This window comes from Apis mellifera, linkage group LG4, assembly GCF_003254395.2.
Source record: "Apis mellifera strain DH4 linkage group LG4, Amel_HAv3.1, whole genome shotgun sequence".
In the NCBI taxonomy this organism is placed as follows: domain Eukaryota; kingdom Metazoa; phylum Arthropoda; class Insecta; order Hymenoptera; family Apidae; genus Apis; species Apis mellifera.
Window position 1 is genome coordinate 2,020,740 of NC_037641.1, and position 16,230 is coordinate 2,036,969.

Here is a 16,230-nt window from a genome sequence, read left to right on the forward strand (position 1 = left end):
TCTAAAATGAAAGTTAAAATTAAATTAAAGTCGAAAATGGTGAACGATTTTAAATATTGCACAAATGAAATTCTTAAACTGATATTACTGCACGAAAAGTCATCTATAGAACTATATATTCATTTATGTTATGAACTTTAAATGAACGAATGGTTACTTTGATTCTTTGTGACTAACTCTTATGATTCTATCTGTATTTTGATGTGTACTGTCGTCAAATTCTATCTGCTCTAATTTCTATTTCTATATCAACTGTGCAAGACTGTCGCGAGCCAGTTTGGTTTTTCTTCCAATTCTTTTCGGGAAAAACACGCATAAAGAAAGAGTTGGAGGGATCAATGGTATAATTTTACTTTTATCAATTTTAATTAAAAATCAGTTAATAAGTAGATTTTTAATAATAACACTTATTTCGTAGTGAACAAAGTAATATTGTTATTGACAGAAATTAGCATATAAAATTATTATAAAATAGAATTTTTAAAATTTTGAAAATATGAAAATTTCGAAATTATAAAAATTATAAATGAAAATTTAAAATTTGAGGATTTCAGGACTATCGAATTTTTGTGACATTAAAAACTTAAAAATTTTGACTTTTTTTAATATGAATAAGATTTTGAAGTTAAATCGAAAATTTTTAAATGTTTTTAATAAAATTGGTGTATGATTATAACGTTTTTTCCGTAATATATATGTATATATACGTTTATAAATATTTTCCACTATCCACATTTTTTATCCTGTCAATCATAATCTTCAAATTCTGTTATTAATAATTATAATAATAATAATTTATAATTATTATCATATCTATCATTACTATGTATCCTAATTTAAATCGTATTAATGCTCAATTTTTCGATAATCTAATATATAGCTGCAAATATGTAATTTTTTTTATATTTCTCTACATTAAAAATTCATCATTCATTAAATTAAAATTATCGATTAATGATAAGCTATTAAACTTTAAAAATTTTCATTCTGGGTTTTTTAAAATAATGTCATTGATAACATTATGAAGATATCTCAAGAAATACTTCAAGAAAAATTCAGTAAAATTTTAAATTTTAATTTATTCTATATTAATTATTTGAATAACATTTCATAATAATTTTCAAAAATTAAAAATATTCAACAATATGATTAATTAATAGATTTAATTTTAAAGATTTAAAAAAAAATTCTTTTCTATTCTATTTTCCAAATTAATATATTAATAACAAATAGATTAAGATATAAAAATTTCCTAAATGCATAAATTATTTGAAGTAATGGTAACATCTATCGTAAAATAATTAAAATATCTACAGAATTATATAAAAATTTTGAAAAATATTAAAATATAATTTAAAAAATATAATTATAATATCAAAAATATAATTAATAATATCCAATAATTTATTTATTAAGTTAATTATAATTTTGTGTTCAAAAAAATTATTTTATTAAATTTAAATAAAATAATAATTGATAAATATTTAAAAAAGACAATTAATAATAATAATTATTAAAAATCAAAAAAAAATTTTAAAAAATTTTCAAATATTAACAAATCTTGTACATTATCTTCATGTATATATTTCAATTATGATTCCAATTATATTTAACACAAAAAAAAACTATAACATTCATAATAAATAGTTATTATAAACAGTTATTTGCCAATTCATTGAAATTAATCTTCCAATAATTATGTGCTAATTGATTTTAAGAATGATCATCTATTCGAAAACGAAATCTTTTTTTTTCTTCCAGTTATTTTACATGAATAATAATTATTCATGATAAAGATAAAATTACATATCATAATATAATAAAAAATTATTAAATGATAAAGAAATTTAATATAATAATTATATTAATAAAGAACAATTCTGAATCATTAAATAATATAATCAAATACTGATTTCAAACAATACATCTATCATTGATCATCGGATATTCAGTTTTTGAAAGACGCGATGAACACTAAAAAATAGGAAAATAAGCAAAAAATATCGATATCTCATTTTTTTTGTTATAAAAAATAGAAAAAAAGGTCATTTGAAAACGATATATGATTTATGCGATATAGTTATTCTATTATTTCACAAAAACAAAATTATTATATAAATGAAATTGTTTTGTTAATTGCTTTTTCAGAAAATTTTAATTAATAAATAGAATATTGAATAAAAGTTTAAATTTTTAACAATCACAAAATCTACGAAATTTTTTGAGAAAATTTCTCTTATTAGAATGACTGGATAATTTTAGAATATAATTAGACTAATATTAATTTTATTTAAAGATTTTAATAGAAAATAGCTATATTATTATGTATTATTTTCCGTTCTTTATATCAATATAAATCAAATTAAAAAAGTATGTAATAAAATTTGAATTAAATAAAATGTCATAAATTAACTGATATTTTCAGTTGTTGTTCTGGGATATTCAAGTTCTATGGATATCAGAGCTGAAGCCCATAAATTATAGTCACATAGAAGTTACAAAGCAAAGTGGCCTCTTTGCTTTTTGCTGGTGCTTCTTTAAATACTTGCTTACCAAATAAATTTCAACTCCCTTTTGGTCTTGTTCTTTATAATTAATTACATATAATTTCTTGAACGACATTACAAATTTAATATTTGAAGCTTGGCTCTTGATTTGCAGAATCATATTTATGAATGGGTGAGAAAGCATAGAGTATATCACAAATTCACAGATACTGACACGGATCCGAATAATACGCGTCGAGGACTTTTTTTTTCTCACTTAGGCTATTTACTTGTCCGAAAGCATCCTGATGTAATTAAAAAAAATGCTAATCTTGACTCGAGTGATCCTATTGTTTCTATATTTTTCAAAAAAGGTAAAATATAATTTTATTTTTAGCCCAATATTTTAATTTTTTTCCTAAATAAAATTAATCATTTTTTAACCAACATTCCATTGAATAAGATTCAATAGATAATCTTGCTAATTTAAATTAAATTTACTAATAAAATTGGCTGAAATTTTATGGAAGAAATTTTGAACAAGGAAATTATATTAATCAATATCTGCTTGAAATAAAAATAAATAAAGAAAATCTATCCTAATGAAAATTAAGATTAGCCAAATTTTTTTGAAATTTTAATAAAGATAGTAATAGAATAGTAATAGAAATTGCACATATTGTAGGAATATGTAATTATATTTTTCTCTTATGAAATCACAAGTAATGAATATTATTTAAAATAATTTATTTTTAAAATAATTTACATTTAAAATAAATATTTAAAATAAAGTAAAAATATAAATTTAATTGACATAAGTTATATAAATTAATATTTATTTTAACAATAACTAATGTTGATATCATAATAAGAAAATTATAAGAATAATCATTATAAGAAATATTAAATTTAAAAAGAATTTTGAAAATTTGTTAGTAATAATATATGATTAAAAATTCAATTCAGGCAAATTTTATAAAATTTATTAGGAACCGAATTTATTATAATTCCTATAATTGAACTCAATAGAAATTCCTTTCTAGAATGTATATCGATATATCTTAAATATTTTTTTGGATCATTTTCTAAATAGTATTATTTATTAGTTCTGCTCGTATGCATTGTGATTCCGATAAGAGTACCCTGTTATTTTTGGAATGAACAATTCATAAATTTCAATCTATTAAGATATGTTTTGAATACAATATTGTTCGTAAACTCTACTGCTCATGAATAAGATATGAAACTATATGATATGTAAGAAATTATATTTATATATTTCCATTTCCTTAAAAGCATAAAAATAACAATTACATACATTTATTTTTAGTTCAACTGATTTTTTCAAAATTCTAGTGCAATATGATATTTTTAATGATATTAACAAAAATTCGGCTTTTTCATTATTCCATGTTTTCTTTAATAATTATAAATATTACATTAAATTATATTTTATAAAATGGTTCATTTTTCATTTTCTTATTATAGTTTTTTATTTTCATGTATTAAAAATTGCAATAATATATTAAACTATATTTCAAAAGACTTAATTTTATTTAAAAAATTTTTTAAATTTTATTTAAAAGTTATAATATGCTTTTTGGATTGAAAAAATAGATTGAAAATTTAAATAGATCAAATATATAATAATTTTTTGAAAAGCAAATATTCATTCGTATTGTAAGAAGTCTGATTGAATTATTAAAATCTGAATGAATTTAATATAAAAGAAATATTCGACTAATCAAAAATCTAACTATATTCATTCCTGCTTGCGGTGAACGAATTATCATCATGTATTTCCCTGGGATAAAATAAAACCGCTGAACTGAATCCCTATAAAATCAACTTTACCTCCGCATTCATCGATTTTTGTGCTTTATTGGGAAAAGCATATGATTTAAAAACCGTCTCTGAAAAAATAATTGCTAAACGAATAGCTAGAACAAGAAGTGAATCGAGGATATTGATATTATAACATATTTTAAAATTTAATAGTTAATAATTGAAAATGTAATTAATAGTTATTAAAATAATAAATAGTTAATTTTTACAATATGGTTTTTACGAATCATTAAAATATAAAAATTTTCAGTACCCGAAAAAGATCTATCATTTAGTCAAAATAATTAATAAATTTCTAGTATTAAAAACTATATATAGAATCTAAAAATAAAAATAAAAATAAAAAAAAATAAAAAGAAATAAAAGTTAAAAAAAAATTCATCTAACAGAATTGATCAAATGAATTAGTTTTTTTATTAACATTTGTAGAATAATTTTATCATCACTTGCATAATCTTCAAGTCTAAATTTTAATTTGTAGCTTTATATATATATAAGAATGAAAAAATATAATTGATTATATTATATCATAAGATTCATAATTGTATTTTTAAAAATAGGATTCATTTTGTAGCAAAATATTCTGAAAATCGAAACGATTCATTAAGGATGTATTTATTTGTCAAATATTTGCTAAAAATTAAAGTTAAAATTTTCATATTTGAATTTAAAAATACAAATTTTTATTAATTCTTCATAAATCTTAACAAGAATATGTAAGATTATTTGGAATAAGATTAAAACAATGAATGGCTGCAAGTAATCCTGACATAAATTGAATAGAAATTTGTAGACATGAAAAATTATTTTGTTAATTAATATGAAAACACTTGATAGAAATGAAGTTCACAAAAAAATTGAAATACAATAAAATAATACAAACAAAATATAATATATTAAAAATTGATGATGAAACTAATGTCAAGAAGCATAAAAAACGTCTATTCTATATCGACGTCGAAATGTAATTATTAGTGTATTGTATACTATTAATATAAATATGCAAAATATGAAAATTTTATGAATATAAATATTAGATAATAAATTATTGTCCATTTCTTTCTTAAATTAAAATACTAAATTGAAAATTTATATAATCAAATACTTATTTTCAGAGTTTTTGTTGGCTAAATATTTTCGTTCAAGTAACATTCTTCTTAAAACAAACAATATAAAAATATTCTAATTATTTTTTTGTGTGTTTATTTTATATTAGTAAATTTATTTTACACAAAGAATATTTTTATTTATTATCCTATCGTGCTTTAAAAAAATTTACTGTTTTTTGTTGATCTTATATCGCAATTAATTGAAAATTTATTATTGCTAATACGATGTTTTATTTTATTCCGCAATTAGTGTAAAATTTATTTTCTGTAAAAAATTTTTAAAATATAAAATATAAATAATTAAAAAGATATAAATTCTTTTAACAATTTTACTGTTTACTTATGCGGAATAATAACATCGTAGCAACATTACGGAAATTGAAATCCATAAAGTGCATTTGTTATTGGATAAACAAGATAAAGGATAAATATATAACATTGAGACTGCATTATTTTATTTAAAAACTAACACTACTTAAACACTAACACTATCATTTTAGTGTTACTTTCGATATTAGCAGTGCAAAATAAAATTATAATATTTGTAATGATTAGAAATAAAATTATATTTTAATATGAAATCATGAATAAAATATAGAAAAGATTATTTTCTAAACAAACTACAGATTTTTCAAATATTTCGAAAACCTATCATATCCGATTTAAATAATGATTTGCAAATAGTTTTCTTTTAAACAAAAACAATATTTGTACGAACACAAATTTTTGAATGAATCGAAAGCAAAGACCCAAAAATTTTGCGTATTTAACTACTGTAATATCTCTGTTTTATCGAAATAATATTTTAGAAATTCAAGATATTATTTTGATATAAAACAATATCGTTTCAGTATAGAAAATGATTGTGATGTTAATGGTTAAAACCTGATTTTACTATAAAAACCATAAATAAAATATAGATCAAAATAATTTATATTTTTGAATTTTGAGATTGCTCGCGAGATTTATGACAGCTTATTCAAAAAAGAAATTCCTGATATAGAAACTTTTTTCTATTATTATTGATCGCCAAACTTCATTAAGCTTGAACAAAGAATGATGTTATCTGAAAAAATTGCTGTTTTTGAGAAGAATTTAATTCACTTATAATTGTATATTTTTTAGATGTTTCAACTTAGGAGCGGAGTTTGATCCCAAAAATGACATATTTCAACGTTGACTCAATGGCAACCAACATCATTCTAATTTGAAGAAATTTAGAATAAGTATAAATTATTATACTTATTCTCTTAAGACACTGATCAATGATTATTAACATCTTGATATCTATATATCTGACTATCAGCTCAATTTGAAAAATTTTCCTCAAACTTCGAGTCAGGAATTGATTGCGATACTATTACGACACTATCATGCTTTACTGGAAAATCTCCCAATTTCCAAAAGAAGAGATTTTTTTGAGGGCACGAATTTCATTTTGTAAAGAATCTAACTAAAAATAAAGTTAAAAATTCCTTAAAATTTTGATATATCTTAAATATTTCTAAGATCAAAATTTTCAAAACTTCTTAGATAATCAATAACAACATTCATGATTTTCCACGATTTTCAAGAATTTTTAAAATTATGATTCAGATTCAAAAGAAATCATATTTATTGCTTCATAAATATTCAATTAAATTGGAAACGTTCCAAATTATATGAATAATTATTATATATTGAAAATTCAAATTCTAATATTCTCTAAGATCCATTTAGAAATTAAATCTTAATTCAAGATCATGTAATGAGATAATATATTTAACAAATCAATGAGGTAAATATTTAAAAATGTTGCGAACAAATAATAAAACTGATTTTACTTCAATTTTTTTTAATCGTTTAATTAACTTCGCATTTTTAATTCAATGCTTAACAATCAATTTTGTTTTTTGCGCATCGAATATAGATTTTTTTTTCAATATTTCAAGACTATCTTTAAGAGTGATTTTCTTTATACTCATTTCATGCAGCATATTTCTGATATCTTCGGTATCAGTTGTTAATAACGAATTAACCAAATTGAGTTCATGCCACATTTTGATAAAGAATGTAGTGCAATCATTATTATAAGTACCAAATTCACCAGATTTCCAGTCCCATGGTATTATGTAATGGTATTTTGGCCAAAATGATTTCTTGAAAAAGATGTTCATGATATTTGATGAAATCCTGAAATAACAATTAGATTATAAAATTGCAAAATTTCGATTAATGCTTATTTTGAATAAATATAATATATGAAATCATATAAATATTTTTGGTATAAATGCTTTTTACTCTTGTTAATTTTATCGTAATATTAATAATTTTCGTTATAACTATTACATATTTTGTTTTACAACATTATATTAACGATCAATTTAATGCTACAAAATTAATTTTTGTCAAATTTTAATAATTTAATAAAATAATTTAATTTCAATGTACTTTGTTGAATAATCAAATCATTACATAATCATACAAATCAATATATAATCATTAAAAGTTTTCACGCATAAATGATATATCAGCGCGTCACAAATGCTATAAATAATATCAGTAATTTAGCTAGAATTTGTATTCTAATTATTAACAAAATAATAGTAAAATATATATATATATATATATATATATATATATATATATATATATTTATATATATTTGTGCTGTACTTAACGAATTATTCAGTCTTATTCAATAAGTATAATCAAATGATTTTTCACAAGATTCGCTATATCGATTATTCAAGCGTGTTGTATTTTTAATGATTACAATGATATTTTATTTAAAATACATGATATTATTATCAATAAAAATGGCATGGCTTCTTCGTATTTTAAGAAACAGTTTATACAAAAAATTATTACTAATTGTGTATTAACTTTTCTCTTTCCTTAATGTTCCAGACCAAGTATGCACTATTCACCAACCAAGATATATTTATCATAATAGCAAATCGTAGAAATCCTGTTATTAATATAGTCTCAATTATTGATTCGTCCCAATATTCCAGCGGCACATTTAGAGATAATATAAATCCAAATATTAAAAATAATGGCCAATAGAAGCTGCGAATACAAAGAAAACAAAGATTATTATAATAATAGAATAATAAAGATATATAGATATAAGATATATATATAGATATATATAGATATAATAGTAAAGATTATCATATCGAAAATAAAAAATAAGAAAAATTAGAGAATAATGTTATTTTAATGCAACATTTCGTTTTATCAATTTTTCTTAGTTAATTTAGATTATGGAATTTTGTTTTTTTCTTTTTTCTCCTAATTAGAAAAATTTAAAACATGTTACAGCTACATACTTATATTAATGACTTATACAATAATCATTGTATCATTTCCAATATTATATATATTATTAATTCAAATCTACCATTTGAGTTGTCATGTTTCAACTAAAGAAAATTTAGAATTTCATAATTTTCATTTTCATATAATAAATATTAGATACATGTTTAAAAAAAACTTACATCTTTTGAAAGTAAACATAAGCATCATTATCAATATCGCGTAAATCAACGTTACGTTTCATTTCTTCAAGACTCATATTAAACGACAATATATTACTTATATAATGGCTGTAGAGAAATCCTTTTTTATGATTGTATGGATCTTTATCAGTCCCATAATATTTATGATGAATCCTGTGATATAAAATCCAGTCATATATCGAACCCTATAAACAATATATACTTATTTATAATAAATATAAATATATTTATTATTATTAATTATTTATTTTAAAAAGAATAATAAAAAAGAACAAAATTAAATAAAAAATCTTTGGAAAATTTTTATTCAAAATTTTACTTTATATAACGAATATCTAAATTAATTTTATGTTTTATGTATATTTATTGCGTAAATATTTATAAAAATATTTATAAATATATTTATAATATTTATAAATATCATAAAAAAGAAACGCATTCGATTCATTTGATGATTTCTTCTAAATGTTTCATTGACACAATAATCTTAAAATACTTACTACTCCTGCAAGAGTATGAGCAAGCATAAGGAATAATTTAATAAATCCTACGGCTTCGTATGTTTTATGGGCCCACAATCTATGAGCACCTGCTGTCACTCCAAGATAACCAATAGCTATTATGAAAATTGCTGAAAAATCAATTCATTAGCAAAATTAAATGAAAGAAATAGAATAAATTTAGAATATAACAATAGAAATTGATAGAATATTAAGGTATTCTTATGTGCAACAAAGGATATTAGGTTATGATATAAATAGATAATAATATTATTGGTCATTTTCGCGATTAAAATATTAATCAAAATGTTAATAGCTATATTTATTATTTGATTCTACAATATATTTTTATAATATTGTTAATTATTATAAGTTAGCCAAAAAAATTAAGCAAAAGAAAAAATATACTGGAATTTCATAGAATAATTTTTTATTATTCTATTTGCAACGAAAAAAATTAAATGTAATGATATAAATATATAATAACGTAACTAACCATTTTTACAACTGAAATATTCATCAAAGTGTTATATTCACGATCAACTATTTATTGAATTCTCTAATTCTATAATATATCTTTAATTATTATTATAAGTTTTAGATTTTCTAATATTTATATCTTTAATTTTTAACACGTATATTATCTTATAACAAGCTCAATATTTCTTTATTCTATCTAATAATTAAATTATTTTTTAATGTTTAATTATAACTTTGATGTTTGAATATAATTAAATATAAAAAAATATAATTAAATGAGAATCAATTAAAAATTAGTAAGATAAATTAATATGATATATTAATTTTTAATATTTAAATATAACTTTCTGAATAAGTCATGAACGCTTCAAAATAACGCTTCAAAAATTATTATAGATCCTATTCATATATTCATATATTATCCTATTCATATATTATAGATCGTATTCAGATCCTATTCATAACTATTCAATCAAACATAAAAAAAATAATTAATTCGTATATACTAAATATACTAAATAATTAAATAATAAAATTAATAATTAATTGAAAATTTTTTGAAAATTATTTATATATTTATAAGAAAAATTTATTATAGAATCTTACTATAGAATATAGTCATCCATTTGGCAGAAGTAAACATCAACCAGATAGCGTATACTCCTAGAACGTGTATATAAATGTACCATAAAACAGCTGCCCATTTCACATACTGTTTCTTTGGTTTCTCTTCTTCCACCATCCTATTTATTTCAATAAATTAAAAATTCCATATGTTGCACAACAACAAAATATAATTATCAATTGAGTTTAATTTCTTGAATTTTTCACTTATTTCACTTCAAATGTTATTTTAAACTTTCAAAATTCAATAATAGCAAAAATTTTAAATTAAAAGATTAAAAGATAAAAAATTAAAGTTCCAAATATAAATATATAGAAATTTTCATAAAAAACTTAAAAAATCGATCTTAAAGAATGTGAGAATGATACAAATCGTACGTAATACCATCAAATTCAGTGAATGAATTAGAAATACAATCTAGTCAAAAATATCACAAAAAATTAAACAAGAAAAACATAGTCAAAAGAAAATAAAATAATTAAAGCAAAATAATTTGAAAGTTGAAATAATATGGATTTAAATGGATCAAACTTGTACCTGACTTTTAGCACGAAATAATCTTTTAAAAAGTTGAAAAAGAACTACTTAAATAAATGTAAAATACAAATTCGATTAATTGACCTCTATTCGATTTCCATTATCATTTAATTAACACCGTCATTTCCTTCAGCGTTTTTCATGTTTCTCACATTTCGAATAATTATTCACTAATAACGAGACATTATATAATAAAAGAATATTTCGATTTTTTAAATAAATAAATTAGTAAAAAATTTTCATTAATAAATAAATTAATTTGGATAATTATTTTATCTAATAAAATTTCTTATGTTATAAATATGTTCTACATAATTATTTCAGGAATTAAAATATATAACCATTAAGTGATGTAAATATAAATTCAAATGTATAATATGTGATATAATATAAGATATAAATTTAAATCAAATATAATATAAAAGATTTATTTCAAAGAATCCGAAGTGCAGTAGATATAAAGATAAGATATAAAGTTCATTTAAATATTTCCTTTTATAGAGTGTATAAAAAATAAATGTAAAGAGTATTATAACATGATTCCTATATTCTCTGAATCGGTAAAAATTTATAAATAAAATTCATTACAAAGAATTAATTCTTTAAAAATATTTTCAAATATTTGAAATATTCTTAATAATGCGAATTAAATTTTTGATGTAAAGTATAATTTAATAATAAAATATTAATAATAATTTATAATTGAATATCGTTAATTTTAATTAAAAGTAAAATATAGTAATATTGATATCAGTTTTTTAATGTTTACATTTCATAAATGTAGAAAAATGAGAGGAAAATATCAAATAGAAATTTGATATTTTCAAATTCTATTTAATTTAAGTTTTTTTTCAAGTTTTATTTCATTTTATGTAATAAATATATTTTTCAATACTTGCAAATAAATTTTGCAAAAATATAATATTTTATAAAAAAATTTGTTTATGACTAGAATATACAATAAAAATAGTTTCGAAAATTGATATAAAATATTTTTAAAAAAATGAAAATAATCGTGCAACTTGAAGTAAAAATATGAAATGAAAAATGATAATTATAGAAAGCTGACATAAAGTGTTTTTAAAGAATAAAGATAATCATGCAACTTAAAGTAAAAATATCGAATGAATAATGATAATTATAGAAAAAAAATCGAAATGAACAATAACAATTGCAGAAATCAAGAACGAAGTTCAAATGATATCTTTAAAATAGTAAAGATATCACTTCATTCGAAAACAAAATGTGGACAAGATTTTCAAAAGTTCCATGTATGGTTTTTTCCAGTGCAGCATCATCATATAAAATATGAGTACGCGAATAGAATAGCTCAAATCATGCTTTCTATTTCTATTTGATACTGAGAATTATCGGACAATACAACAATACATTACTTATTTTTATTACTAATAGTTGCAAATTTCCATAGAAAGAAAACATGACATTAAACGCTATTTCCACGACCTTTATTACATTAAAGATATATCACGCCATCGGATATCCGCTCAAGTTAATTATCATTATTCCTATTACTATTGTCATATTAAGAAAAAAAATATTACACAATCAGGTTTCAGCTAAACATTTCATTCTGTATGCATCAGCCTAATCTAATTAAACCATTTTTAGAGATAGAAGGAATATTATTCAGCAATTCTGCATCAAAGTTTCACGCATTCAACTCGCAGATGGATCGAGATTCGAAAATATTTTGATCATAACAATCGATAGTTATTAGATTTTATCTTTAGAAGTATTCCATAAGACATTTTCTTCTTGATTAATAAAGTATCAGAATCAAAAAAAAAAAAAAAAATTTAAAGAGTAAATATTTGACGAATCGAAAAAATGTGTTTCGTATATAGTTTTTTGTGAAATGAATTTTGATTATTTTTAACACAACACGAATAAGAGGTACTTATTGTTGTCAAAAATTAGAATTTTTCAATCTTCATTTTCGCGACTTAAACGTTTCTCTATTGAATAATAGATTCAACAAACAAAATAGGAATCAATCGCATTGCGAATCTAAAAAAGGAAATGTTGGGTAAGTATTAAGCAAGTAGAAATGATGACGCATATATAAAAAAAAAAAAAATTATTGCAAGACATGCATAAGAAAAATTCATACAACAGACCACAATAGAAAGGTATCACGACGAAAATAATAAAAAAAAATCAACTTCGCAGAATCAATAATGTTATAAGTCAAAAACTTTTAGTTACATTCTAATGATCAAAGTTTTTGAAAAGAATTTGAAGATTAAAGTAGAAAATAGTAGAAGATTAAAGTATTAAATTAAAGTAGAAATGCAGCGATCATTGATATGACCAATTCCGATGACTTGAAAATATTTGAAATAATTACTAATATATATATTATGTATATTACTATACATAATCTGTAGCATTAAAAAATATTGTAAATAACTTTGTAAATCTCTCAAATAAACGAGTTGCAATAGTTCAATTTATATATTTTTTATGGAAATTCGAATTGGAGCATTGATATGCCGAAAATTCGATATGATATGTCGAAATTCCGATCTAATGATTTAATGATAGAAATATGATCCTTGAGAGATTATGCAACGACAAATATATCAAAAAGCTATAAATTATAATGGGCTTAAAATATGTAAAATATGTCATCTTTGTTTGAGCATTTAAAAAATTCAATCAAAAGTAAAACGGAAAATAAAAAATATTCGTGTAATGCTCAAGTTCAATATCGGATTTAAAACATTTAAGCTCAATCCATGAAGAAATAGATTTTTGATAAGTTATTTTTTTTTTTTTTTAACACATTAATTTTGAATATAGTTTTTATTTTTGTTTCTGAATATGAATTGTTTTATGATGAAGGAAAAGATCTATTATTTACTATCATAACATATCATTTGTAAAATCTGAAGCATCAAATAAATAAGAATTAAATTCTCATAAATAAAAAATCGTCTTATAATATTAACTAATGTAATTGCTGTGATTGACTAATTCTCTTATACTTTTTAATTCTATTTTTTATTTCTATTTCTATTTGATTAAAATGAATATATATAGGTTTGTTCATTATAAAACTTCTTGAATGAATCAAAAACTGAAATATCTAATAACTGCTGACGTCATTATCTATATTTTTCATTGTATAATGTAAAATAAGTATCTTTCATTATTTTTTATTTTATTTCGAAGTTACAAATATTACATTAATTTTAATAATTAAATTTAATTAAATTGCATTTCATGTAAAATTCCAATATCCTTATTATTATTTCAAATTTTTTTCAGAAGTTGTAATGAGATTAAGTAATAATTCACAATTTTAATAATAAAATAAAATAATGTTTCTTTATTGTTTGCATTAATTTTCTATTTAAATTGTAATATATTTTTAACTTATATTTTTAACTATATATGTTGCATAAGAGAAAAATAAATTAAAGATTTAAATATTAATATAATATATGTTGTAAAATTTAAAGTTCACTGAAATATTATTTATGACTTTATTATTGAATGTTGCCAACAACACGGCTATTTCATAATTGGTACCTATTTGTTTTTCTTCGATACAAACACTTCAAATGTTTTGTAAACATTTATGTGCAATCATACAATTAATATATTCATTCAGCTAAATCCGTACATTTTATTTATTGTTTTCAGTACACAATCAACATATATAAGAAATGTTCGTGAGTACTTTTTGCTCATGGGATTTTTAACAGCTTTTTTGAAATAATTCCTTGCATAAAAATCTTTTTTTATTATTATCGGTCGCCGATCAGCATTAAGTATAAATAAATGATGGTGTTATCTGCAATTATTAAGAAGAACTTAAGCGATACTTATTATTATATATTTTTGACATATTTCAACAGAGCGAAGAACGATTCCAAAAGTGATATTTCAGACATGTCTGACTCAACGGTAATTAATCATTTTAATTCGAAGAATTTTTCTCTAGCGTAGGAGTGTCGCGAGATAGGCATATATATATTATATTTATAAATATCAGAAATAAGAAAAAATATTTCAAATTGAAATTATGTGGCATTGAAGAAGACATAATTATTGAAGAATTTTGTAAAAATATTTACATTTTTAAAAGTTGAAGTTGCTTTTTCGTATATAACGAATTGTTATAGTTAATTTTAAGTCTATTTGTATAATTGTATAATGTACATATATGTATTTTACATAAACTATTTTATTATTACACAAATTTTATGCATCGATTGCCATGATGATGATAAATTTCATTAAATAATATTTTCAAAATTAAAGAAGATAAATTTTTTGCCATTTGGCAATGCTAAGAATGTTTATTATTAAATTTTTTACCTGTATTAATATATAAAAAGTATTAATTTTAATCTAGAATATATAAGATAGTCAATAATTCATATTTAAAAGTCATATTTTAAATAAAACTAGGAAGATTTTATTTCGAAATAAAATTAAAATAAGAAAGAATCAAAGAATAACGAAATTGCGAAAAACAGTTTTATTTTTGTAAATATTAAGTATGAAAATATAAAATATTTTCTTCTTTAAAATTTAATTTTTAAGAAAATCGTATTTAAAAATTGATAACGCTATTTCTTAATTATATATATATAAAATTATTAATTTTATATATAAATATTAAATTATATATATTAAATATAATATTAAATATATATATATATATATAATTATATAATATTAATTATTAATTATATAATTATATATAATAATATATTAATTTTATATATAAATATTAAATTATACATATAATTGTATATATAATTAATATCAATTTTTTCGAAAATAATAAACATAAATTTTATTTTCTGTTTACTTTTAGATATAGAATAATTATTTATTAATAATACATTCATATTCTATCAATGTTTTTCTATCAATAATTTCAATTTTTATATAATAATTTAAAAAATTTTCAAATTTAATTTATTCGAATATAAATTCTCATATAAAAAAATTTTATTTATTTTGTCTTATTTTGAATTATAGAATTATAGAATCTCTTTTACTTTATTTGTCAAATCAGAATTTGGATCTATATATTTTATCTGCCACTGATTATGTTAGAATAAATATCGCGTCTTCGATATTTTTAGTAGATAATTATTACTATCA

General features: G+C 20.2%; 2 protein-coding genes across 3 annotated transcripts; one reads left to right on the forward strand and one right to left on the reverse strand.

Annotated features, from left to right (window-relative positions):
* Positions 1-1,256: 1,256 nt before the first annotated feature.
* On the forward strand, positions 1,257-4,503 carry LOC113218712 (acyl-CoA Delta(11) desaturase-like). The gene is given in 5 exon segments (XM_026440021.1): positions 1,257-1,280; positions 2,426-2,529; positions 2,643-2,860; positions 4,272-4,297; positions 4,300-4,503. Coding segments are annotated over 5 exon segments (537 nt in total). The 3' UTR covers positions 4,465-4,503.
* Positions 4,504-7,257: 2,754 nt separating this feature from the next.
* LOC727333 (acyl-CoA Delta(11) desaturase) lies at positions 7,258-11,143 on the reverse strand. 2 transcript variants are annotated; one of them, XM_026440386.1, is made up of 6 exons: positions 11,086-11,143; positions 10,530-10,666; positions 9,444-9,574; positions 8,923-9,128; positions 8,306-8,491; positions 7,258-7,612 (listed from the first exon to the last, which is right to left on the reverse strand). In XM_026440386.1, the coding sequence occupies exons 2-6, from the start codon at positions 10,663-10,665 to the stop codon at positions 7,306-7,308; spliced, it is 966 nt and encodes a 321-aa protein (XP_026296171.1). In that variant the 5' UTR covers position 10,666; positions 11,086-11,143; the 3' UTR covers positions 7,258-7,305. The 2 variants fall into 2 exon arrangements, with proteins under 2 accessions (XP_026296171.1, XP_026296172.1); XM_026440387.1 differs by lacking the exon at positions 11,086-11,143 and adding an exon at positions 10,933-11,025.
* Positions 11,144-16,230: the final 5,087 nt, after the last annotated feature.